Source organism: Rhinatrema bivittatum, chromosome 2, assembly GCF_901001135.1.
Source record: "Rhinatrema bivittatum chromosome 2, aRhiBiv1.1, whole genome shotgun sequence".
Taxonomy (NCBI): Eukaryota; Metazoa; Chordata; class Amphibia; order Gymnophiona; family Rhinatrematidae; genus Rhinatrema; species Rhinatrema bivittatum.
Genome location: NC_042616.1, coordinates 311,249,206 through 311,276,265, shown reverse-complemented (window position 1 = coordinate 311,276,265; position 27,060 = coordinate 311,249,206). Strand labels below are relative to the sequence as shown.

At 44.4% G+C, this 27,060-nt stretch overlaps 1 protein-coding gene across 7 annotated transcripts in view; it reads right to left on the bottom strand.

Moving 5' to 3' along the window:
* The window catches only part of COBL (cordon-bleu WH2 repeat protein), a 438,118-nt gene that overhangs the window by 262,208 nt on the left and 148,850 nt on the right, over positions 1-27,060 (bottom strand). For 2 of the 7 annotated variants that reach the window (XM_029589711.1, XM_029589717.1), the window contains exon 1: positions 7,905-8,036. The exons of 2 other annotated variants lie outside the window; for them this stretch is intronic. In XM_029589711.1, coding sequence (XP_029445571.1) covers positions 7,905-7,987 — 83 coding nt within the window. In that variant the 5' untranslated portion in view covers positions 7,988-8,036. Of the gene's footprint in view, positions 1-7,523; positions 7,687-7,904; positions 8,037-8,331; positions 8,470-10,098; positions 10,145-27,060 lie in introns of those variants that run through there. 3 more of the 7 variants (XM_029589716.1, XM_029589715.1, XM_029589713.1) reach the window with 3 other exon arrangements.

The window sequence follows — 27,060 nt, the reverse complement described above, 5'->3', positions numbered from 1 at the left end:
ACTGGTCCAGTATGCACAAACACGTGTAAAGTTAAGTTACACCAATTCTTTGGAGGGTGTATCTTATGTGGCTTAAAAGTCTGTTTGTAAATTCTGTCTCTGCCTTTACCATTGCCTTCTCTGTTAAAAGAGATCTTCCAGCTTTCAGCCATACAAGTCTGACTGCCTGCAGGACGTCGCTTCCAATTCTTTTATTCAATTTGCTGGTTCCAAAATCAGTTGCTTCTTCACTTTTTAGTCTTATGCCTGATTCTATTTTCTTTCTTGTCCTGGTACATTCTGGGGCCAAGCTACTTTTGGACATTAGAATTAATAACGCATTGACTAATGCCCAAGAATTAAGTGCACTGATATGTGCTTCTAGCATGCATGTTAAGTGCTATCATCTGTACCATGTTAGTTAGAATATCAGCCAAGGTGTTTTGATTTTGGCATCACAGCCAGCAGTCATGACTATGAAGATGAATGTGGTTTGGGGGAGGACATCAGATGGGCCACAGATGCCCTTGTCATTTTTTTGGGGGGAGGGGTCTGGAAACCATGGAAGCTCTTGCCAGTTTGAGGGGGAATGGTGGTTGGGCTTTACAGATTGTACAGAACTCAGTGGCTCACATTTTGACCGAAACTAATGTTCGAGAACACATGACTTGAATACCAGTCCTCTAACCAAAATCTTCTTTCCAGTCCCTCACCTCAAGTAATACATTTGGTAGAGACTCATGAAAGGGTCTCTCTCTTCCGCAGGGCCCATCCTATGGAATGTACTACCACCGTGTGAGATACATCACATCCCAGATTTGGAGGCCTTTAAGAAAGCATTTGAGTAATTTACTTAGATCAGTCATTCTCTCCTTCCTTTTCCCTTTCACTCAGAAGCAGGGCTCTTTTTACAGCTCCATATTTGTTCATTATGACATTTTCAATTTTTCTTATGCTTATGTATGTTCATATCGTGCATCGCCTCGAACCATGGGAGAGAGCAGACTATAAATCTTTTAAAATAAAGAAATAAATGACTCTTGTCCTGCAATCCCTTCCAATCAAATGAAGGATGAAAGGCACGATTGTCTTACTTATCCATACGTTATCAATGGTACTTCTGTAACCTCAATGAATCCTGTTCTACATATTTACCTTCCTTCACGTCCATTACATTCTGCCCATCACAGAGTTCTCGAGGTGCCCTCACTGTACATAAGAACATGCCATACTGGGTCAGACCAAGGGTCTATCAAGCCCAGCATCCTGTTTCCAACAGTGGCCAATCCAGGCCATAAGAACCTGGCAAGTACCCAAAAACTAAGTCTATTCCATGCTTCTGTTGCTAGAAAAAGCAGTGGCTATTTTCTAAGTCAACTTAATTAATAGCAGATAACTGCACTAACCACATCCTCTGGCAACAAATTCCAGAGTTTAATTGTGCGTTGAGTGAAAAAGAACTTTCTCCGATTAGTTTTAAATGTGCCACATGCTAACTTCAAGGAGTGCCCCCTAGTCTATTATCTGAAAGAGTAAATAACTGATTCAGATTAACCCGTTCCAGACCTCTCATGATTTTAAACACCTCTATCAAATCCTCCCTCAGCTGTCTCTTCTCCAAGCTGAAAAGTCCTAACCTCTTTAGTTTTTCCTCATAGGGGAGCTGTTCCATGCCCTTTATCATTTTGGTCGCCCTTCTCGGTACCTTCTCCATCGCAATTTTGAGATGCGGCGACCAGAATTGTACACAGTATTCAAGGTGCGGTCTCACCATGGAGCGATACAGAGGTATTATGACATTTTCTGTTTTATTCACCATTCCCTTTCTAATAATTCTAAATATTGTTTGCTTTTTTGACTGCCGCAGCACACTGAACAGATGATTTCAATGTGTTACTCACTATGACGCCTGGATCTCTTTCTTGGGTGGTAGCTCTTAATATGAAACCTAACATTGTGTAACTATAACATGGGTTATTTTTCCCTATATGCATCACCTTGCACTTATCCACATTAAATTTCATCAGCCATTTGGATGCCCAATTTTCCAGTCTCAGAAGGTCTTCCTGCAAATTATCACAAACTGCTTGTGATTTAACTACTCTGAACAATTTTGTATCATCTGCAAATTTGATTACCTCACTTGTCGTATTTCTTTCTAGATCATTTATAAATATATTGAAAAGTACAGGTCCCAATACAGATCCCTGAGGCACTCCACTGTCCACTCCCTTCCACTGAGAAAATTGTCCATTTAATCCTACCCTTTGTTTCCTGTCTTTTAGCCAGTTTGTGATCCATGAAAGGACATCGCCACCTATCCCATGACCTTTTATTTTTCCTAGAAGCCTCTCACAAGGAACTTTGTCAAACGCCTTCTGAAAATCCTAATACACTACATCTACCGGTTCGCCTTTATCTATATGTTTATTAACTCCTTCAAAAAAGTGAAGCAGATTTGTGAGGAAAGACTTGCCTTGGGTAAAGCCATGCTGACTTTGTTCCATTAAACCATGTCTTTCTATATGTTCTGGCACTGAAGTCAGGCTAACTGGTTTGTAGTCTCCTGGATCCCCCCTGGAGCCCTTTTTAAATATTGGGGTTACTTAGCCACCCTCCAGTCTTCAGGTACAATGGATGATTTTAATGATAGGTTACAAATTTTCACTAATAGGTCTGAAATTTCATTTTTTATTTCCTTCAGAACCCTGGAGTGTATACCATCTGGTCCAGGTGATTTACTAGTCTTCAGTTTGTCAATCAGGTCTACCACATCTTCTAGGATCAGTGATTTGGTTCAGTCCATCTGAATCATCACTCATGAAAACCTTCTCCGATATGGGTACCTCCCCATCATCCTCTTCAGTAAACACTGAAGCAAAAATATCATTTAATCTTTCTGCGATGGCCTTATCTTCTCTAATTGCCCCTTTAACCCCTCGATCATCTAACGGTCAAACTGACTCCCTCACAGGCTTTCTGCTTTGGATATATTTTAAAAAGTTTTTACTGTGAGTTTTTGCCTCTATGGCCAACTTCTTTTCAAATTCTCTCTTAGCCTGTCTTATCAATGTCTTACTTTTAACTTGCCAACGTTTATGCATTATCTTATTTTCTTCTGTTGGATCCTTCTTCCAATTTTTGAATGAAGCTCTTTTGGTTAAAATAGCTTCTTTCACCTCACCTTTTAATAATGCCCGTGATCGTTTTGCCTTCTTTCCACCTTTCTTAATGTGTGGAATACATCTGGACTGTGCTTCTAGGATGGTATTTTTTTAACAATGACCACGCCTCTTGCACAATTTTTACTTTTGTAGCTGCTCCTTTCAGTTTTTTTCTAACTATTTTTCTCATTTTATCAAAGTTTCCCTTTTGAAAGGTTAGCACAAGAGCGGTGGATTTGCTTACTGTCCCCCTTCCAGTCATTAATTCAAATTTGATCATATTATGATCACTATTGCCAAGCGGCCCCACAGCTGTTACCTCTCTCACCAAATCCTGTGCTCCACTGAAAATTAGATCTAAAATTGCTCCCTCTCGTCGGTTCCTGAACCAATTGCTCCATAAAGCTATCATTTATTCCATCCAGGAACTTTATCTCTCTAGCATGTCCCGATGTTACATTTACCCAATCAATACTGGGGTAATTGAAATCTCCCATCATTACTGCACTACCAATTTGGTTAGCTTCCCTAATTTCTCTTAGCATTTCATTGTCCGTCTCACCATCTTGACCAGGTGGACTGTAGTATACTCCAATCACTGATCTGCACATTTTGTTAAAACTGGCGAGCGTGCTATTTTTAGTTGCGAGTCCCATACACTGGAACTCCCTTCCCAAACAGCTTGGTCTGCTAACTTGCACTGCTCAATTTAAAGATCACCTGAAAGCCTTCCTATTTAAACAAACTTTTGTGCTGGAGAACTAAGGTCTTTGTGACTGAAATTTACTTATTGGCCTCTGTAAGATCAGATGAGGTCTGCATTTTTTCGTTGCATCTGAGATTGCTACTTTTTGGGAGCTGGTTCTTGGCTTTGGTAGTTCTGTGGACTCTTTGGCCCTGTTTGATAGATGGTTTTATGTTTATGCTCAGACCTGGTAGGTCTTGTTTGTTTTACTCTTGTGTATGTTTGGCTTGTACTCCGACGTGAACAAAGGATATCTATGAACTATACATTTTTTAAAAATTAAATAAATGAGTGCCTGGAGACCTTTGTCAGTAAGGGGAGTTGTTGGTTGAGCTACGGAAGTGGCTTTCATGAGGGCCTGGAAGAATTTGAAGGGAGTTTTGGGAAGGCCCGGAGGTCCTTTTCAACTTGGGGAGGGATGGGGAGGGCATCTGAAGGGCTGCAGAAGCAACTCATTTGAGCATCACGTGTGAGTGGAGGAGTTCCCTACACTAACCAGCCCTTTCATTTTGGGCCAATTAGCACAATGAAACTTAAATTGCCACATGTGGCAGTATTAGCATGGCTGTGCAGTGTTTAACATGGCCATGACAACACGTTCCCATACTTCTTTAATTTTCACACTGTCTTGAAATAAAAGTTTGCACTTATTACTATAAGAACATTCCCTGTTTTTTTTTTAAAAATCCAATTTCCCAAGTCCACTCTTCAGCTCTTCATGCCTTATTCATACTTCATATGCAACAACATGAAGCCTCCATGGAATTTTGATACGGATCAGCAGAGCAGCCCCTGATTTACTTACATTCATAACAGTATGAAAGGAGAAGCTTTCCAAACCTTTAAACACTAATAATCATGCCAAAGGAATGAATTAAAAATCTGAACAAAAGGGGCGAGATTGGGATGATTAAAATGAGGTTTGTGTGCACGTGTGGTGCTGCGTTCCCTCATGAAGGCACTGCAGAAGTCCCAGAAGTCCCCAGGACTGAAAATACCTCACAGGCCAGCTTAGCTAGCTAAGCTTGCAGTGATTTCCATCTTGCTTTGCCCAGAGTGCTGCTACAGCAAAAATCATTCTAATGCACAGGAAGATAACATGGACTGAGAACCCCATAAAAGGTACTGAGTTGCTCCAACCAGAACATACGACAAGCGTTTAATTTGCATGGCAGACCTTTCACTGTAAAGTAAACTGTAGATTAGAGGAGGTGACATATAGCCCCTACCAGCAGTCCTCTCAAAGTCTATTGCAGGGGTGGCCAACTCCGGTCTTCAAGAGCCACAAACAGGCCTGGTTTTTAGGGTATCCACAATTAATATGCATGAGAAAGATTTGCACGCACTGCATCCACTGTATGCAAATCTACCCCACGCATATTCAATGTGGATATCCTGAAAACCAGGCCAGTTTGTGGCTCTTGAGGACCAGAGTTGGCCATCTCTGGTCTACTGTTCACAGAAACAAAATATAAATATATTTTACTTTGGCTCTTAAAAGACTGGTTTGCCAAGGCAGTCGTGAGATTAAGCTCTTACAATGAGACAGGCTGAGTTGCTATTGGCCAGCCCAGGGAAAGTGCAGGCACGCAGGGGTGGAGGTGCCTCTTTCCTTCTCACCTAACCTCCCCCCCACAACATCCCCTCTTACAGCTGCAGGCAGCTTTTCCATGTATTTATAACTTACACTGTTAACCGTTTACCTTTCAGCGGTTTAAATGGCTAACTTTTTATATATATTTACATCCTTAATTTCATTCCACTTCACAGATGTACAGTCTGAAAACAGCTGAAGAGATAATTAATGGCAAAGAGATTCTAAAACACAGTGACACGTCAACAAATATAGTAGATCCTTCTTCGACCAGTCAAATCTGAAGACATCTTTGTAGTCTTGAAAGCTTATGTACAATGCCACAGTTTTTAAAATTATGTTGGTCCAATACAAAATATCAAAATGCTACCATACACCCCCCCCCCCCCCAATACTCCACTTTAAAATACAAGCAATTTAGTGAAGTGCACCGCTTTACCCATGGTATTATTTATTTATTGGAATATTTATCTGCCACATTATCCTCCATTCTAAGTGGCTCACAAAAAGCATCCACAGATAAAACAATTATAATATAAGCACTATTTGAAGACAAAAAAAACATAAAATCAATAAAATACATAGATATAAAACATAAAAAACAAAAACAAGAAAACATAAAACCATAACAACACAAAAGCCTCCTATTAAACTTAATATAGCCCAGACTATTCCAAAAGCTAGCCTAAAAAGATATGTTTTCAGTTTCTTCTTAAAGGTTTTAAAGCAGACCTCCTTTCTTGGTGCCTCAGTTTGACTGTTCCAGGCCATTGGATCTGCCACAGCAAACAGCCTATTCCTTGACTCGGCCAAGCACACAACACATTTTGATGGATCATTGAAAAAGCATTTTCCAGCTGAACGCAAATACTTCTCAGGCCTATAGATTTTCAATAAGAACTAATGAAGAATGTGTTTCATTATTCAAAGCCTTATGCATCAGCATCATTATCTTAAACATGGTTCTCCACTTAATAGGTAACCAGTATATATTCTACAATGCAGATCTTATGTGATCATAATGGCAAGAGCTACTTAATACCCGAGCCACCAAATTTTGAATCACTTGCAAAACTCTTAGTCACAGCCTACATGGCTTCCATTCATCATTCCCTCTATCCCATTGTGACACATGAATCTTTACCTTGTGCAGAGCTGGATCAGTGACCAGGTGGGACACAAAATCACTGCCCAAATCTCTGTCCATGATCCAAGTAATTATTTTCAGGCAGAGGGATGAAAGGAGCACCATCTGAGATCGGAGAGACACAAACTAATAAAACCAGGTTTTAGATCGCCATGACACTGATCAAGTCTGGCTTTCAGATCACAACTGAGACCATGATTTTCCACTCTCTCTCTTTCTCTCTCTCTCTAGCACCTTCTCTGACCATATAAAAATCAGAGTCAACAGAGACCAGCCCAGTGGCTCAGCAGCAGTGCTACAGTCCCCCATGCAGAAAAACTTGGTTCAACTCCCCACCACCCTCCCATGCTAGCTGGGGCTGGAGATGCAACAGCTGCACCATTCACAGTCCTGCAGGGGGGTCTTGGCCATGACTCAACTACAACACCTAAAGGCCAGCCTTAGGGTCCATGTAAGCCAAATTCTGGAGGAAGCCGCGACTTGTGACTGCTGGCCGAGGACTGTCGCTATGATAAAAATGCAGAGTTGGAAGGAAGTCATAAAAATAGGAGGGGAAAACCCAAGGGGCTGCAAATTAAGGCTGACGGCACCATAGATGAATGGAGGCCAGTCCTGACTGAATGGGAAGCCCAAAGCAGCAGGAGGAAACTGGCAGCCCTGTCCCCTCCCAAAAACCAAAGAACAGTAGCAATAATACGGCAACTGGTACAGTGCCACATTTCTCACACCAGAGTTACTCTCCACTAAGCACGATGATGTATTTAGCTTCAGGCAACAACCACACAAACCATAGAGAAATGATTTCCCATTTCCTAAATTAGATTTCACCTTCCCTCTCCTGCCCGGCAACATAGAGAGAGACCAGTTTAATTTAAGAACACTGGCATCACCAACCTGTATTGGACCTTATTTAGCAAGGGTTAATTGGTTCCTTGGAGGAGGCCAAAGGACTGCATACAGAAGGTACGGTGAGAGAAACAATCACCAAAAAGTCAGTCTTTTTCACTTCAAAGTCAGTCCAGATAAACACGCTTCCCTTTTTGTGTTGCTTCTTTTGAGCAGTAAATCTCCCTCAGCCCTGCACAGCAGTAAGAGGTGGGCAGGGTGCTGCTGTGTCAATGGGTGGAGAGTGAGCAAAGACAGGATGCCTGTCACTTAGTAAACACGGCCCTCCACTCCATTTCAGCTGCACTGTACAGTGAAGCCAACAACAAAAACCCGGGAGAAACGGAACGGTATTTTGTTTGGCTACACACTCCGGTAGCTAATACCTACCGTAAGACAAATGAGTGCAGCCTGAAGGCAGGTCTCCTGTGCACGACGCAGCCGGAGTCAGGGGAGCTGGGAACAATTCTCATAGTGGTGGGAGGAATGGTAGAGGAAACTGTTTTGGGCCTATGTATAATGGAAGCCTGCACCCTTTGGAGGTGGACCTGGGGGGAGAGCGGGGGAGGGGGGGCTGTTGCAGCAACCTTAATTCCAATCCCTGCGGCTGGAGTCGGAAGCAGGTTCTCTTTTGCCAAGCCCCTGATTAGAGAGGGAGGGAGGAGGCACGTCTCCTTGGCACAGGGCACAGAACCACAGCCCGAGGAGGAGGAGGCTCTTAAGCACCCCTTGCTCCCTGCAGAGACTTTAAAGCTGATTGTTAAATACTCTTATGACTGAAAAGTTGAAACTCCAAGAGGCTAAATAAAGAATTTACCTGGCACTGCTTTTATATCGGTCCCAGAGTGTATTCCTTTGTCTTGTGTTTACGTCTCTTTAAGCCGCAAGATTATACTCTCCGAGAGAAAAAAAATGAACCTGGTTTCTCCAGCAGCTCAGCATCAGCAGGGAACAGCCTCCTGGGTTGTGAGAAGCATCAGACAGTAGAGCGAAGCAGAAGGGAAGGCCGAGGCCCTTTGCACCTCCACCTATGATGGTTACTCATTAATAAAGGCTCAGTGAGAGGTGATGTAACCTTAGTACTCCCTATCCTGAGGCAACTGGCACGGCGATGCCACACAGGTTCACAATTCAGCGCCAGACTCCGCAGCCTGTTTTTAAATGCCATACTGAACTGACAGCATGTGCAGCACTACACAAGCTGAACACGTGTCTGGTTAGTGGTGGCGGCACAATGATCAGCGCATATCATGCAGGCGCACAAGGTTTCACAGCTCCCTGCCCCCAAGGAATGCACAGAAACGGAGACACAGGAAAGACAGGAGCATGTGGATGATCAATGTGGCAGTACATCGCTGTGAATAGTGTGGGTTTCGCGGGTTAACAGAATCTCTATCCAAAAAAAGTAACTCACTGGGGGCAGGCCTCTGATGTAGTAGAAGCACACACAGATACCATACATAGGGGCTAGCTTTCAAAGCTTAGATACACACTGAAATCCTATTTATAGTGCTTTCCATTTATTCAAAGCCGGCCGGTGCGACCATTAGGCAGGACTAGGTAGTCGCCTAGGGCGGCATCAGTGGGCGGGGAGTGAGAGTGACAGCAGTCGTGGAGCACCTGCTAGGTTTGTGTGACATAGGGCGGTGGGGGGAGAGAGAGCATTGTAAGATAGAGACCATAACTCTATATATCTACCACTGTCAGAGGGGCACATTCAACTCAGGGTGGGTTTGGGGGGGGACGGGGGGAGTGTAACATTGGTCTGCCTAGGGCACTACAGACCCTTGCACCGGCCCTGTATTTATCTGCCATTTGTAAGGTATAACAGGCATGATTCTACCCAGCATCTTAGCCAGCAGGCACTAACCTATGATATGCAGCCACCTTAAGTATCCCAAAATAAGGAACCTTGCAGAGACATTAAAGATCATGGAAACCGAATCAAGCTGCAGGGGAAGAGGAATTGTTTCTGGCCAACACCAAAGCACAAACTAATTTTAACTGTTATCGTGTTGGTGTTTTGATGATTTTGCTTTGGTTTAGACTGTGAACCCCACTTTGTTTGGATTTCAGAGTTTATAAAAGTGCTTAATAAAAGAATAGAAATGAAAAGAAGTGAATGCTGCCTACACTTGGGCTGTGAACTGAGATTACGCACCCTTCCTTTGATCTGCTGTAACAAGGGCATCTCTAAGCTGCCACTATCTTTCTCCCCGCCCCCTCACTATCCATGCGCCAAAATAAGTTGTGTATACAGGCTTGATGGGACAAAGTTATGGATATCTCAAGCTCTCAAGGTCAAAGCCAGGCTATTCCGGAGTTAAAAAGCAGGTTTGTATTTTTCAGTGAGTGTTATCACGTGCATGGCTCTGAGAAAGGGAGCTTGAATCTTGAGAAAAAATAATTTCTTGGAGGCTTAAACTATTATTGGCTGTTTATATTGTGTGTAAGGTTAGTATTCTATTGACAGTGTTCGCATTGTGCGTGTACTGGCAAGTAGACTTTGATTAAGTCTGTGTGCTAGTAAAAGTTATTAGTTGTTTGCTAGTGTTCCAGTTATGAGTTTGCAAGGGTCACTTACTTGATCTGAGATGTTGAGAGTGCTGGTTCCTGGTCAATTGTCACTGGTTTGATTCCCACCCTTTCAACCACCCCAGTCATATTTTTTTTTGATAAACTAACACCCCTACTAGGCAGAACATCTTCAAAATAAAAGTCAGTTAGTGATTTAGAATAACATTCAATTAACCATGATTTTAGTGACTAATTTTAGTCCTGTTCCTGGTCAATCACTATATTTCATCACCTACCACTCCAATTTAAAAACCATAGACTTAAAAGACACTTAAATAACTTTAAAATCATGAGTTGAATTTAACAACCCTTAAATTGAGACAGCTTTTAAGCTGAATCAGCTGTTTTTTAAGACTTCAACAGCTCAACAAATTAAGATGTAGACAGACGTCTAGCAGTGAGATAAGGCTATCCAGTCTTTCACACCGAATGCCACATGTATGATTATTTACCTGTTGATGAGAAGTTGTATGTGTACACCCAGTACAGGGAACTCCTGGCTCTCAGAGAATGAGTCTGATCTCTGGAGGCCAGAGTGGCAGCGTTGGAAGAGCTGAGGCAGATAGAAGGGTACACAGAAGAGACCTTCAGGGACATAGTAGAGAGGTAGCAACTCTAGTCTAGCAGCCTTTGGAAGAAGAAGGTTACCTGGCAGGAGACTATGAACTTGGTGTGGCAGAAGTGATCCTATAGCTAGGACCTGCCCTACAAATGATGCTTTATCCTCTTGCACTGAGGATGTGTCTCCAGCAGTCCATGCCCAGGAAGGAAGGGTTGGGAAAGTAATTGTAGTAGGTGATTCAATCATTAGGAATGTAGATAACTGGGTGGCTGGTAGGTGTGAGGATCACTTGGTAACTTGCCTTCCTGGTGCAAAGTTAGAGGTCCTCACATGCCACATAGGTAGGATTTTAGAGACGGCTGGGGAGGAGCCAACTCTCATGTTACATGTGGGTACTAATGGCATAGGAAGGTGGAGGAGGGAGGTTCTGGATGTGAAACTTAGACTTCCAGGTAGGAAATTGAAATCTAGAACCTCCAGAGTAGTATTCTCAGAAATTCTCCCCGTTCCATGCGCAGGATCCCAGAGGCAGGCAGAACTCCACAGCCTCAATTCATAGATGAGACAATGGTGCATGGAAGAGGGTTTTAGATTTGTCTGGTACTGGGGAACATTCTAGGGAAAGGGGATCCTATTCCGATAAAATGGGCTCCACCTTAACCAGTGTGGAACCAAGCTGCTGGCATCAATTTTTTAAAAAGCGATATAACAGCTTTTAAACTAGAATATGGGAGAAAATTAACAATAACTATGCAGCGGATAGTTCAAAGAGAGGTATCTTAAAAGGATACTAGCAAACCAAGTAAGTCAGAATACCCCGAAAAGTATTTGTAAAAGCTGAAAAAGCCCAGAAGTATTTAAATACAGAGCGTACAGATAAAAATGACTCCAAACTGCCTATATCATCTGATAAGCCAATTGTGGATACATATAAAAACAAATGTTGTGGTTACCGCCCATGGTCAGGCCTGGGAGCAACTCCTTTACGCCAACGCCACGCTGCTGTGGCCAAGTCACACTGCTGCACTGCCCCTGGCAGCCCAAACCGCCACAGACACTGCCTTCTCTTTGAGGCTGAGTGCTGCCGACGCCCGCTTGTGCAGAGAGACACCGGCTCCAATATCTGGTGCGGATTGGAAATGTCACCATCTTGCCACTCCTGCCTCTGATGCCACTCTTGCACCTGACATCCTCCTAGGCACGATTTAAAGAGACAGCGGCAGGAAAAGACCCATGGCCCTTCTTGATGTCATGCCTGCTGCCCTATAAAAGGACTTCTCTGCCAGTCCCTCACTGCCTTCGCAAGGACCTTTATGGTTGTCCAAGATGTTCTTCGTCCTTCAAGATCTGCCATGGTCATGCTCTTGTTATGATGGACTTCATATTCCGGATTTTTTCATTCCATGTTCTGGTCTCTCGTCGGTTCCTGTTTCAGTGACTTCAGTCCTGAGTCCAAGTCTTTGCCGTTATTCTGGAGTTCAAGTCTTCGTTCCTGAACCTTTGTCTTGCTCCTGGTTCCTGAGTCTTTTGTCATGTTTCTGATTCCTGGTCTTCAAAGTTTCCTGAGTCTCCACCATGTTCCTGTGTCCAAGTACTTCAAGCCCTTGGAGCCCTGCATCCGAGTTCTGTAAGTTCATGGCCCGTGACCAGCCCATGGTGGGCTGTGTAGATTGCGTCGCTACCCAAGTCCTGGGGCCAAGTCTTCCAAGTCTTCAGAGTTCTGTTCCTTGTTTCCAGAGTCCTAGTCTTCGTCTCCAGTGTGTCAGTCCAAGTCTTCATTCCATGTTCCAAATTCCTGCAGGCATGCCAGCATCACTGTCCATAACAAGCCCATAGTGGGCTGTGTAGGGCATCTTGTAGCACTAGGCCTGCTTCCATGCTTTCCAGTATGTCTTTGCTGGATCAAGTACTCGGAATCCTTGTTTTAAAGTTCAAAGTTCCATGTCAAGTTCCGAGTTCCAAGTTCCTAGTCTTGTTCCTAATTCTGATCTCGTGGAACTTGGCCAGCCAGCACATCACCTTGTTCCTCATTCCAAGCCATATTCCTTGTTCCAAGCCTTGTTCCTCGTTCCAAGCCATGTTTCTTATTCCAAGCCTTATTCCTCATTTCAAATGATGTTCCTCGTCATGGTCCAAGTCCAGAGTCTGCGCTGCCATCGACATGGTCCGAAACCAGCCCATGAGCTGTGCAGGGCACATTGCACAGCTCATGGGCTCCTTCACAGTCTTCATCTTATCCAAGTCTTCAGAGCCTTTGTCTTGTCCCAAAACTTCAGGATCATGTTCTAGCCTTCATCAAGTCTTGACTTGAGTCCTCTGCCTCCGTCTGTCTTGACACTTAAGCTATACCTAAGTGGTAGGTCTGAAAGGGATATCGGGTGGTCGGAGGGCTACCCTTGAGACCAACATTGCGTTGCTGGGTCTCACTCCTGTGTGTCCAGGTTTAGCCTTTAAGTGTTCCGAGTTCAAGCCATGCTCCAAGTTCAAGAGTGTTCTAGTATCAAGCCCCGCCCATGCCCGGATGCACTCACCTATCTATGGCACGTAGCTTGGAGCCTTGCCCTGGGGTTGTGCTCTGGCCCAAGGGCTCTCACTCTACCAGTGAACTGGCCCCAGGCACCCAAGTCATGCAAGTGCATGGACTGTGACCAGCCCACGGACCCAGGCCCGATCACAACAACAGAAATACAAATAAACCTTCTTTAAAAAGTCTGTATGTGAATGCCAAAAGACTGAAAAATAAGATTGGAGATTTAGAATGTATGGGGGCTAAAGGCAGATTTATACATAATAGGCATCTTGAAGACCTAGTGAAAGGAGGATAACCAATGAGACACTGTGATACCAGGGTACAAATTATATCGATATAACAGGGTAGATAAAATTGGTGGAGGGGGTTGTACTAACAGAAAGACTAGAAAATGCGTCTATGCAGAGCTAAGACAAAAAAAAGACTGGTGGGGGGTGGGGGGGGTTCATGAGGCAGCAACAATCCAATGACTCCTAAAACACCTTGCCGTTTGTATATAACATTTATTTTGTATACTACATTTAAATTGTATATTGTTTAACCATTTCTATCCTCTCCTCTCTTCTTCCTTCTCCAAGTTCGGCCACCCTTGTTATATGTAACTGTACCTTCTGTCACCACAGTTCTAGTTCTATGTATTTATTGCACCCCCATTCTATGTAAACCAGCAAGATATGTTTTCATGATTGCCGGTATATAAAAACTCTAAATAAATAAATAAAATAATAAATAAGCAGGAATTCCTGCACATACTCAGAATAGGGTGGCCAACCAACAGGTTTTGAACCGGACAGTCCGGTTTTAAAGCTTGCTGTACAATGTCCGGATACAACGGTAACCAGACACTGTCAAGACCGGCCAAGCTAGCCTTGTGCTATCGAGGGGGAGGCGTAGCACCAATCAGCTGACTTGAACAGGGCCTGGCGACCCAGCTGCAAAATTGAAAATAAAGAAGCATGCTTTACCTGCCCTGACCGCATGCTTCTCTCGTGCTGACTCTGCTGCTGAAGTTATCTCTGCTCTGCGCTCTGGCTCCTATAGTGTCCTTCTCCCTCCCAGTCCAGTCCTCCGCTCCTGACTCTTCCCTTGCTGTGGCTTGGGCAGGGCTGCTGTAGCCCATGATTGTCTCTGTCCACTGCTGATGACGACGGAGAGATGTGGCAGGCCTGCAGATCTTCTTCATTGCCTGCCCTGACTAAACAAATGTTATAAAATCGTGCGCACATGGATGCGTGCGCGTATTTTTAAAAAAATCTACCCCTTACGGTGTAATTTTGTAACAGCGCGCATAAGTTAGCCATCAAATATGCACGTAAATTACACCAGTTATTTACGTGTACAAGTCTGTTTTGTAAATTCTCCTGGCAAAGCTATATGCACACAATTACACCTGCTGTTTGGTGCACATAATTTTGCCAAGAGAATTTATACACATATTATTTTACATCAAAAAGTATGTGACTAAGGGCCAACCCCACCCAGTCTCCAGCCCCTGGAATGCCTCTCCTTTATGAGTGTAAAAGTATGTGCATACAAAGGCCACTTCTGTGAGTAAAGCTTTTTAAATTTTCCCTAGTCCTTAAGTCAGACCCTCCTTAGAGTCACTAACAAAGACCAAAGATACATAGGTAACCATCTGTCACGGTCTCGCAGGCTGGACTCAGGGAATACTCCCACAGAAGCAGCACAGGACTGCAAGACATGACTAGGGCTGGTCTTCTGCCAAACCAACCCCCTCCCTCGCAGGTTGAGCCCTTGGGTTCTGGGGGCCAGCAGGATTTCCCTTCTGGCAAACATCATGGCTGGATTTAGATTCAAGCACAGGCTGGGAACTGGAGTCAGGTTCTGGCTGGCAGTTGGATACAGGCACAGGCTGGAGCTGGGACTAGATACTAGGGATGTGAATCATTTTTTGACAATTTAAAATATCGTCCGATATATTTTAAATCGTCAAAAATCGTTAGAGGCGATATTTAATAGGAATTCCCCCGATTTATCGTCAAAAATCGTAAATCGGGGGAAGGGGGAGGGGAGGGGGAGGGCGGGAAAACCGGCACACTAAAACATCCCTAAAACCCACCCCGACCCTTTAAAATAAATCCCCCACCCTCCCGAACCCCCCCAAATGTCTTAAATTACCTGGGGTCCAGTGGGGGGGGTCCCGTTGTGATCTTCCACTCTCGGGTCACGAGTGGCCGGCGCCATTTTGCAATTTTTGCCGTACGGCAAAATGGCGCCGGCCGTACGGCAACACGATTAGAGTGCAGGAGGTCGTTCCCGGACCCCCGCTGGACTTTTGGCAAGTCTTGTGGGGGTCAGGAGGCCCCCCCAAGCTGGCCAAAAGTCCCTGGGGGTCCAGCGGGGGTCCGGGAGCGATCTTCTACGCTCATGACGTCGGGGACAGGAACCAAAATGGCGCCGGCGCTACCTTTGCCCTGTCATATGACAGGGCAAAGGTAGCGCCGGCACCATTTTCTATCAACGCACTCGTGACCCGAGAGTGGAAGATCACAACGGGACCCCCCCACTGGACCCCAGGTAATTTAAGACATTTTGGGGGGGTTCGGGAGGGTGGGGGATTTATTTTAAAGGGTCGGGGTGGGTTTTAGGGATGTTTTAGTGTGCCGGTTTTCCCGCCCTCCCCCGATTTACGATTTACACGATATTTTAAAAAACAAAAACCGCGACGATCCGATTCCCTCCCCCCCCCCCCAGCCGAAATCGATCGTTAAGACGATCGATCACACGATACACATCTCTAGTAGATACAGACTGGTCAGGAGATAAGGCTGAAGTTTAAGGCAAGGCCTGGACCAGAGGAAAGAGCAAGGCCTGGGAAAGAGGCAAGGGACTGGACAGGGCAGGGCAAGACAAGGACAGGGCTAGACAAAGACAGGACAAGAACAGGACCAGACAAGGACAGGACTAGACAAGCAACAGGAAACAAGCAAACCACAACAGGGCTCAAAACTGGCTAGGCAAATCTAGAAGGCCTGAGGGCTGCAAATTAGAGCACAAAGGTTCAAAAGGGCACCAAGCATGGCAAGTAGGCTTGAAAGGCCGCAGAGCAAGGCCAGGAGGCCTGGAAGAGCCCAAAGCAAGGCAAGGCAGAAGGCCTAGGTAGGCCACAAGGTAAAGAAGAATAACAAGGTAAGGCTGGCCATGTCAGGGAGCTGAGGTGACTCAATGAAGAGGCACTGAGGGACTGGACAGATTGAGTTAAGTAGGACTAGGGCTGAGGCATCAAGTAACCAGTAAGGAGATAACTTGCGCAGTTGGGAGTGATGCTCACTGGCACAGGGTGGCTGCTTAGCAAGCGAAACCGTGACACCATCATTTATAAACTGGCACACACAAAGGGATGAATGTTAAAAGAGTTATGTGTGTAACAATTAGCACAAATACACATAAGTAGCATCTACTCGCTTACATGCTATTTTATAAACTTCAAACATGTACGTGTATTTTTGCTCACGTGCACATATGCGCACGTAAAAAGAGAGCGATCCAGGGGCGTTCAGGGGCAGGGCCAACATTTACACATGCAAGTTGCTCTTTTAAAAACACACATATGGATTTGCCAACTTACTCGCATAATTTTAATTAAAGGTGTTTATTGTGTACTATTGGCCAGGTGGGAGGACTGGGTGTGCTGGGGGGAGTGGAGTTCAGACTGAAGAACCAGGAAGGTCTTGATGGCCTGGAGAAGGACTGGGTTGAATGGTGACTAATTGGTAAAACTGGTAATTTCACTTACGCGCATATATTTTAAAATATACTTACTTCCATGTGTAAATCCTGATTTATGCAATTCCCACTTTCTTCTCACGTGTAAAATATACGCACATATATTTTTAAAACAGAAAGGAAATGTTCGTGCATTCAAAGTATTGAAATACTCTCTTTCAAAGCACTGAATGTACTCATGCATAAGCATATATATGCGCATATGTTGTGGGGTAAAGATACACATATTTTATAATTAGTGCTTCTGATTTTAGGTGTTTATAAATTGTAAATTTATGTGTTTATTTTCCAGCAAATTAGAGGTTCTTTGCGGGTATCAAAAACTGGTGTTCATCCATGTTTTCATGGTGCTGGTTTATGATTGAAATATATACATTTGTGCAGTTGAGTAGTTAACATGGAAAAGGCCAAAAACAAAGCGGAGGATCCAGGGCAGGCAAAAGAGAGGTGAGAGATTAGTAGGAGAAGTGTTGGTTTTCAGATATTTATCTAATAAACAATTATATATATTTTTTTTGCATCAGGAATGTTTTATCCGAGATTATTGGTTAAAACCTAAAATCAGAAGCCATATTTATCGTAAGCACATATGTGATAAGCATGGGTTATAAAATAATATGCTAAAACTACGTGTGGCCATAAACATACGTATAGTCCGCCGTGTGCGGTTGTTTGAAAGTTATCCTCAAAATAACTATCTTTAAAGTAATTTTTGATTCCTTTATAATTTCTCTCTCATTGGGAGCTGTTTATTTTTTGCTGCCAGGCATTGGGTTTGTATCCACTGTGCATCCATTCGTAAACATGATAGAAACAAGATCAAGAAACAAACTGCAGGGACTACCTTTTAACTGGACTAACTAAATACATCAGTGGCTAGCTCTGGAGACTTAAACTCCCCTTATCAGGTCAGTGTTGATAAAGAGTGTTTAACTCTCAGAGTTCAGGCAACCATGTATCAGGTCAGTCCAATAAAACACTATCACGTGTATTTTGTTTTTTTGTCCTTTAGTTCACTTCAATGTATTTAGAAAGGAGCATTGCCCTGCTTCTCTCTGTCACATTCCAATCTATACTGAATAAGTGAAATCAACTTTGCTGATCTTGTAACACTCGCTGCTACCCAGATCCAGAAAGAAACAGAAATCCTCTCCCCTTAACCAGAGTCCGACTGAACAACAGCAAAAGGTGCAGCAACACAGAAAAAGTATAAGAAATGGGCTTCCACTAGGAAGCAGATTATCTTGAGGGCTGGGCTACTACAATAGAAAGCATTTTTGTAAGAGGAGAATACACCCAAAGGTGTGGTACTGATACCCCTGAGGGTTGTTTATGGGATACACTGCACTGCCAATACTACCCTTCCAGTGTGTCTCAGGAAATAATACTGACAAAGGAATGACAAAAAGCAAGCCGACGGCCATTTTCTCCTCTTGCACATTTTAGTCCTCTGTTGGCAAAAACATACCACACAACAAGCTGATAAAAATGATTTATTGAAGAATAAAAGCTGCTTTAACTTATAGAACACACAGGAGACGCCAGAGGGCGTGATGGACATTGTGAGGTTTAGTCTCTTGGTTGAGCCAAACTGTACTGTTTGCCATATGTTCTGTTATTCTTTGTTTCATACTTTATTTTGTATATACATAAGTATATTTTTTATTATGCATGGTATATTTGTACACTGTTACAATTTATGGAGCAGAGGTTTAAAAAAGTTAACCATGTTAAATAAATAAATAAATCCAGTGGGAGCACTGAGAGGAGCTGAAAGAAATCAGTAAGTTTAACTTAGGGAAAACATTTTTTTAAAGTATTTGGACGAAGTTAACTATTGGGGAATATTATTTAGTGTGTTTGTGCTTTTAATAGTCAGTAAGGCAGCGAATAAACAGAAGTTAGACTTCAGACTGGCAGCCCTGGTGCTGCCTTGGAGGAAGAAGGTCTCATGATCAGAGAGCATCAACCTGGTGCAACAGGAAAGGATCCTGTTGCAAGGACCTGCTCTCCAGGTGATGCACTGTCCTTTCGTACTGAGGATGTCTCTCCAAGGCCTACTGCCCAGGAGGGAAGGATTAGGTCAGCCATCATAGTTGGTGATTCGATTATTAGGAATGTAGACAGCCGGGTGGGCTGGCGGGCATGAGGATCGCCTGGTAACATGTCTACCTGGTGCAAAGGTGGCGGAACTCACACGTCACCTAGATAGAATTTAGACAGTGCTGGGGAGGAGCCGGCTGTCCTGGTGCATGTGGGCACCAACGACATAGGAAAATGTGGGAGGGAGGTTCTGGAAGCCAAATTTAGGCTCTTACCTAGAAAACTTAAATCCAGAACCTTCAGGGTAGCATTCTCTGAAATGCTCCCTGTTCCAAGCGCAGGTCCCCAGAGGCAGGCAGAGCTCCGGAGTCTCAATGCGTGGATGAGACGATAGGGCAAGGAAGAGGGATTCAGTTTTGTAAGGAACTGGGGAACCTTTTGGGGAAGGAAGAGTCTCTTCCAAAGGGATGGGCTCCACCTTAACCAGGGTGGAACCAGACTGCTGGCGCCAACCTTTAAAAAGGAGATAGAGCAGCTTTTAAACTAGAACAAAGGGGAAAGCTGACAGTCACTCAGCAGCGCATAGTTTGGAGGGAGGTATCTTCAAAGGATACTAATGACGGATTAGGGCATCCCAACAGTGAGGATCCAATAATAAGAAAAGTAGTCCAAGTGCCTGAAACTAAAACCTCACCTGAGCTAAAAAATTCTAACATCCCTATCAATTAAAAAGCAGAATGAAAATACAAACAAAAAACAAACAAATGTTTGTATGCTAATGTCAGAAGTCTAAGAAGTAAGATGGGAGAATTAGAATGTATAGCAGTGAATGATGACATAGACTTAATTGGCATCTCAGAGACATGGTGGAAGGCAGATAAACCAATGGGACAGTACTATACCGGGGTCAAATTATATCGCAATGACAGAGAGGAGCACCCGGGAGGCGGTGAGGCGCTTCATGGCTGGGCTGGCATAGAGTCCAACAGGATAAATATCCTGCATGAGAATAAATGCAGAATTGAATCTCTATGGGTAGAAATCCCTTGTGTGTTGGGGAAGACTATAGTGATAGGAGTATACTACCATCCACCTGGCCAAGATGGTGAGATGGACAGTGAAATGATAAGAGAAATTAGGGAAGCTAACCAAATTGGTAGTGCAGTAATAATGAGAGATTTCTATTGACTGGGTAAATGTATCATCGGGACATGCTAGAGAGATAAAGTTCCTGGATGGAATAAATCACAGTTTTATGGAGCAATTGGTTCAGGAACTGATGAGAGAGGGATCAATTTTAGATCTAATTCTCAGTGGAGCACAGGATTTGGTGAGAGAGGTAATGGTGGTGGGGCCGCTTGGCAATAGTGATCATAATATGATCAAATTTGAATTAATGACTGGAAGGGGACAATAAGCAAATCCACTGCTCTCATGCTAAACTTTCAAAAGGGAAACTTTGATAAAATGAGAAAAATAGTTAGAAAAAAACTGAAAGATGCAGCTACAAAGGTAAAAAGTGTGCAAGAGGCGTGGACATTGTTAAAAAATACCTTCCTAGAAGCACAGTCCAGATGTATTCCACACATTAATAAAGGTGGAAGGAAGGCAAAACGATTACCAGCATGGTTAAAAAGTGAGGAGAAAGAAGCTATTTTAGCCAAAAGATCTTCATTCAAAAATTGAAAGAAGGATCTAACAGAAGAAAATAGGATAATGCATAAGCATTGGCAAATTAAATGTAAGACATTGATAAGACAGGCTAAGAGAGAATTTGAAAAGAAGTTGGCCATAGAGACAAAAACTCTATGGCCAACTTTTAAAAATATATCTGAAGCAGAAAGCCTGTGAGGGAATCAGTTGGACAGTTAGATGATCGAGGGGTTAAAGGGGCACTTAGAGAAGATAAGGCCATCGCGGAAAGATTAAACGATTTCTTTGCTTCTGTGTTTACTGAAGAGGATGTTGGGGAGATACCCGTTCCGGAGAAGGTTTTCATGGATAATGATTCAGATGGACTGAACCAAATCACGGTGAACCTAGAAGATGTGGTAGGCCTGATTAACAAACTGTAGTAAATCACCTAGTCCGGATGGTATAAACACAATCTTCTGAAGGAACTCAAAAATGAAATTTCAGATCTACTAGTAAAGATTTGTAACCTATCATTAAAATCATCCATTGTACCTGAATACTGGAGAGTGGCTAATGTAACCCAAATATTTAAAAAGGGCTCAAGGGGCGATCCGGGAAATTACAGGACTAGTTAGCCCGATTTCAATGCCAGGAAAAATAGTGGAAAGTGTTCTAAATATCAAAATCACAGAACATATAGAAAGACATGGCTTAATGTCTTTCTATAGGGAGGAGGAATAGCCTAGTGGTTAGAGCAGTGGACTATGAACCAGGAGACCAGGGTTCGAGTCCCGCTGTCACTCCTTGTGACCTTGGGCAAGTCACTTTACCCTACATTGCCTCAGGTACAAAAAAAAACTTAGATTGTAAGCCCTCTGGGGATAGAGAAATACCTACAGTACCTGATTGTAAACCGTGTGATAGCTCAATTGAGATGAATGTTGGTATATAAAAATAATAAATAAATAAATAAATAAATAATGGAACAAAGTCAGCATGGCTTTACCCAAGGCAAGTCTTGCCTCACAAATCTGCTTCACTTTTTTGAAGGAGTTAATGAATATGTAGATAAAGGTGAACCAATAGATGTAGTGTATTTGGATTTTCAGAAGGCGTTTGACAAAGTTCCTCATGAGAGGCTTCTAGGAAAAGTAAAATGTTATGGGATAGGTGGCGATGTCCTTTCATGAATTAAAAACTGGTTAAAAGACAGGAAAAAGAGTAGGATTAAATGGACATCAGACGAGGCAAGGCAGACGAAGACATCGGATGTGGCAAGGCAGACGAAGACTCAGGACGTTGCAGGGCAGACAAAGACTCAGGACGTTGCAGGGTAGACAAAGATTCAGGACAGACGAAGAATCAAGGCATGGCAAGGTATGGACAGGCAAGGCAAGGCTTGGCAAGACAGGCATGGCAAGACAAGGCAAGACTAAAACCAATGGTTAAAAGTCCAGAACCTCCAGGCAATGTCCATTCTGACATCCTACTCAGCCCAGCCGGGTAGAGTCGCGGACCACACGAGAAGGCATCAGCCACAGAAATCCAAGGACAGGAAGGGGAAGGCAACCCGGTCCCTCAGGCGCCCTACATAGTCCACCCGGACTGGTCGAGGACCACACTGCAGGACAGGACCTGTCCAGGGAAGGACACATCAGGCAAGAACAAGACGAGGCAGACATCAAAGTTACAGACATCAAGGCAGACTGACGAGGTAAGAGATGACTCCTCGGTGCCGTCTGATGGAGAGGCCTACCAGTGCCCTACACACCCCAGCCGGGATGGTCGCGGACCACTGGGCCACTATGTGCCCTACCAGCCCAGCCTGACTGGTCATGGACCATGAGGGATGGGACAGGCGGAGCTGAAGCCATCTGGAACAAGCGGATATCTAGACATCATGGGACAGGCGGACAACTGGACATCATGGATGGGCAATCAACTGGACATTATGGAACATCAAGAAATGCAGAGACCGGAACATGGAACGAAAACATGGGATCCCACATGGAACAGAATGCCTAGGAGGAGAAGCAAATGTGGAGTCCTAAGGAGGACTTACTCCTTGCGAAGACGAAGAAGAACTGACAACGGAAGTCTTTTGTAGGCTGAAGCAGGAAACACCCAGGGAGGAGTCAGAAGAGGACCACACCTGCACTGGCCCTTTAAAGCAGGCAGAGAGGCGCGGCCCTGCGCCTAAGGAAGAGGAAGCAGAACTGCAGGACCACGGACAGCGGCCCTGCTGAAACACTAAAGACTACAGAAGAACTACGCCTTAAGCAGGCCCCGGGATTATAGATGGCCTCCCTGCCGCAGAGAGTGGAACTGCTGGTGGTTCCCACCGCAGGAGAGCCCGGGGATGCAGGCCCTCTTCCCCGGGGGGCCGGAGGTAAGATTGGTGGCCTCCAGGCCACATGGGAATCAGCAGCTCGGCTCTGGCCGCGAATGGAGAAAGCTAGCAGCCTCTGGGCTGCAAGGAATGCAGGAACGCAGGTCCAGCCATGAGGGACTGCGTCAGCGGCCTTCAAGCCGCACAGGATAACACAGTACGGCTCCGGCTGCAGGAGGGAGCCCCGGAGCGGCTCCTGCTGCGCCGGCACGATAGCAGCCTCCTGCCACTTCAGGGAACCCCGGCACGGCTCCTGCCGTGCCGGAAGAATGACAACAGGAGTCAGGCCAGCTGACCTGAGAGAAGGTGAGAGACTGCTCACGGCGCTTCCACGAGCAGGATCGCAACAATTATTCAGAGTAGTTAAATCACAAGTGGATTGTGATAAATTTCAGGAAGACCTTGTGAGACTGGAAAATTGGGCATCCAAATGGCAGATGAAATTTAATGTGGATAAGTGCAAGGTGATGCATATAGGGAAAAATAAGCCATGCTATAGTTACACAATGTTAGGTTCCCTATTAGGAGCTACTACCCAAGAAAGAGATCCAGGCGTCATAGTGGATAACCCATTGAAATCGTCGGTTCATTGTGCTGCGGCAGACAAAAAAGCAAACAATGTTAGGAATTATTAGAAAGGGAATGGTGAAAAAAACGGAAAATGTCATAATGTCTCTGTATCGCTCCATGGTGAGACCGCACCTTGAATACTGTGTACAATTCTGGATGCCGCTTCTCAAAAAAGATATAGTTGTGATGGAGAAGGTACAGAGAAGGGAAACCAAAATGATAAGGGGAATGGAACAGCTCCCCTATGAGGAAAGGCTGAAGAGGTTAGGACTGTTCAGCTTGGAGAAGAGACAGCTGAGGGGGGATATGATAGAGGTGTTTAAAATCATGAGAGATCTAGTACAGGTAAATGTGAATCGGTTATTTACTCTTGGATAATAGAAGGACTAGGGGGCACTCCATGAAGTTAACATGTAGCTTAAAACTAATCGGAGAAAGTTCTTTTTCACTCAACGCACAAGTTCTTGGAGGAGAAGTCCATTAACTGCTATTAAGTGGACTTAGAAAATAGCCACTGCCATTAGCAATGGTTACATGGAATAGACTTAGTTTTTGGGTACTTGCCAGGTTCTTATGGCCTGGATTGGCCACTGTTGGAAACAGGATGCTGGGCTTGATGGACCCTTGGTCTGACCCAGTATGGCATTTTCTTATGTTCTTTTGTTCTTATGTTCTCTTACACTAAGTGGTTGTGGTAAAAGAGTAAAAATGTTTAGACAGGCTGTGAGGTATCTGGTGTATGAGTGGGAAATGTGAGGCCATCCTTCGGTTGTCAGGCACTTACAAATGCTGCTTGCAGCCTCTGAGCACAGATATGACTTTCCACATGTACACAAATATACCGGTATGCCAGGGCACCCTCATTCAGCAAGTCACCCCGTCCTCTGTTTACTGTTTCACATGTCCTCTCCCCTTGCTCCTCTACAAACGGCTTTTCTCAGGAAGCATCTTCCATAGCTTCAGCTTTCTGAGTGGGTGGTGATGTTGCTTTTCTCTTTAAATTATTGTTTTTTTGCCTCCCTCATTCACCACAGCAACCTAGCTGTCAGTCACTAAGAGAGTAATATTCAAAGCCAGTTACCCACAGACAGGTAAACTGGCCTGTCTGAAAATTGCCTCTTCTGAACAGCTAAGACGTTTGCAAGGGATTCACGTCTGTACTTTTAGCTGCTTTAAAAAGGAGCAGTCCTAAGAGGCGTGAGTAGGACGAAAGTACAAGCACAGAATGGTATTATCAAATCTACACACATACTTTTTCTCCCTTTCCTCTGCCCACAGAAAAGCAAATTTGCTTACCATAAATGTGGTTCTTCATACATAGTGTGATGAGCATTGAGACTGAACCCTTTTTGCTGCAGAGTAGTTGATGCAGCCTCGTAGGTGAACCTATGAGACCTACGCCGACAGCTGGAGATTGCACCCTGATGCAGGGCAGACTGGAGCTTCGCCTATACCAGCCACCTCCCCTGCAGGTTGAGCCCTTGGGTTCTGACGGCCGGCAGGATTTAGGTGGGTCCTTAGGACAGTGGAGTGAGCGAGAGTCCAGAGGCACGCCGGGGTCAGGACAGGCAGCAGACTGGAGAGACGAGGTACAGGCCAATGGTCAGAACAGGCGGCAGGCAGGTGTAGACAGGGTACAATGCAAGAGGTCAGATCCAGGAGATGAGGCCAAGGCAGACAAAAACACACAGGAAACACTGGACGAGACTGCTGGGCAAGGCAAGGCTGGATCAAGGAACACAGGAACGATTACGAACAAGCAGGAACGTAGGACAACCAGGAACATAGGAGCAACACACACTGCTACTAGGCAGGAGACCTCTTGTGAAGTGAGGTATCGTTGCAGGATCCTTGCTTAAATAGCCGGTCAGGCTGACATCATCGGGAGGTCCCGCTCACTGTTTCCCACCACGGGGGCCTATATTATGTGTGCGTTCACCTAAAGGAAGGCAGCGGCCTGGCGGCATCATCAACATATAGCACAGCGGCATTCTGCCACAAGAGGCCTCCAGCAGCATTGGTCAGAGCTGGGGATAAGTGCAGTGGCTTGTGCAGGGCAGTCCTGTGAGCTTCCAAATGTAACAGACAGCAAATAAATTTAGCCATGACATGTGGCCATCCGACGACACCGAAAGGACCCTTCTCTCTAGCTCATTAGAACTTTTAATACAGAGTATGTGCAGGCATTCCCCCTGGCACCAGACATACCTGCATCAATGGCACTTAATGCTCCTGCGACGACAGTGCCAGACACCATTGCGTCAACAGCACCAAAGCATGAGTATTCTGCGTTTTCATGTCCCGCTCAACCCCAAGACTACGGTGTGTCCGGAGTCCAGCACCACAGGGAGCGAGGAACCTTATTTGATGACAATTTGCATTTGGATTTGGATCTCTGCCTTTATCTGACTGACCTGCAATAAAACTAATCTCCCAAAACAGGCTGAATTCTGCTTGGGATAAATTTTTTGAGCTAAGCATAAGAATTATCTAGGGGTGATGTATAGAAACTTTGGAGACCTCATACATCCTGCTCAACTTAAATTTATCTGAAGAAGGACAGTAGTAAAAGTTCTTCTGAGCTAGTGAGATGAGTCCGACCAGTGCTGTCAGGTGACATCATCCATGTGTCATGGCTAATTCAGTCCTGCTTGACAACGGAGAAAAAGGAAGTGCAAAGTCCATGGGGACTTTGGGGACTGGGATCCCACATACGCAAATATTCAAAAGGAAAACTATGTGCACAGTTTTGCTTTGCATACTGCCTACCAGGTGTACCCACGAACTTTGTAACTAGGCGAGCTACTAGAAATAGCCAGCCAGAACATGCAATTCCTCCAGGAACCACATCCAATTACAGACTGGCTGAAGAAAATCAAGATAGACTTTGCCATCTGATTCCTTATGTTCAAGGTTCTTATTCTCATGATCTGTAATGGCAATCCACTAATCCTGCTTGCAAACAAATACTAGATTGCAGGCAAGGAATGTAATTAATGGCAGATTGTGGTTTGTTCGAGGGAGGGTTGGATTTAACTCATCTGTCGTATTTAAAGGGATCTACGTGGTCTCCAAAGCTACTATGCATCATCCCTAGATATTTTTTATACTTGTCCAAAATAAAGTTATCGCAACCAGAAAAGAATTCAGTCTCCGTTGGGAAATTAGCATCATTGAAGGTCACTCAGATAAAGGCAGATATCTGGGTTCAAATGCAAATTCCAAATACATTTTTTCTTTTTAAATAAGCCTCTGTTGGATGATCAAAGACTGATTTAATAATGTAGAAACTAAACCATATTTCATTGCAGAACAGGCAATCCTTTGCAACTGTAGCTATTCTGTAAGTCTGTAAATAATTTAAAAAAAAGAGGCTGTCAATTCTCAGTACTGTCAGCCCAGATTCCTTCAGAGATCTTAAAATGTGCTGGCGAGGAGGTGGGGGGTAAAGTGCATTGTAGCACTATAAATTCCACTCTCTGCCCAACTCTCA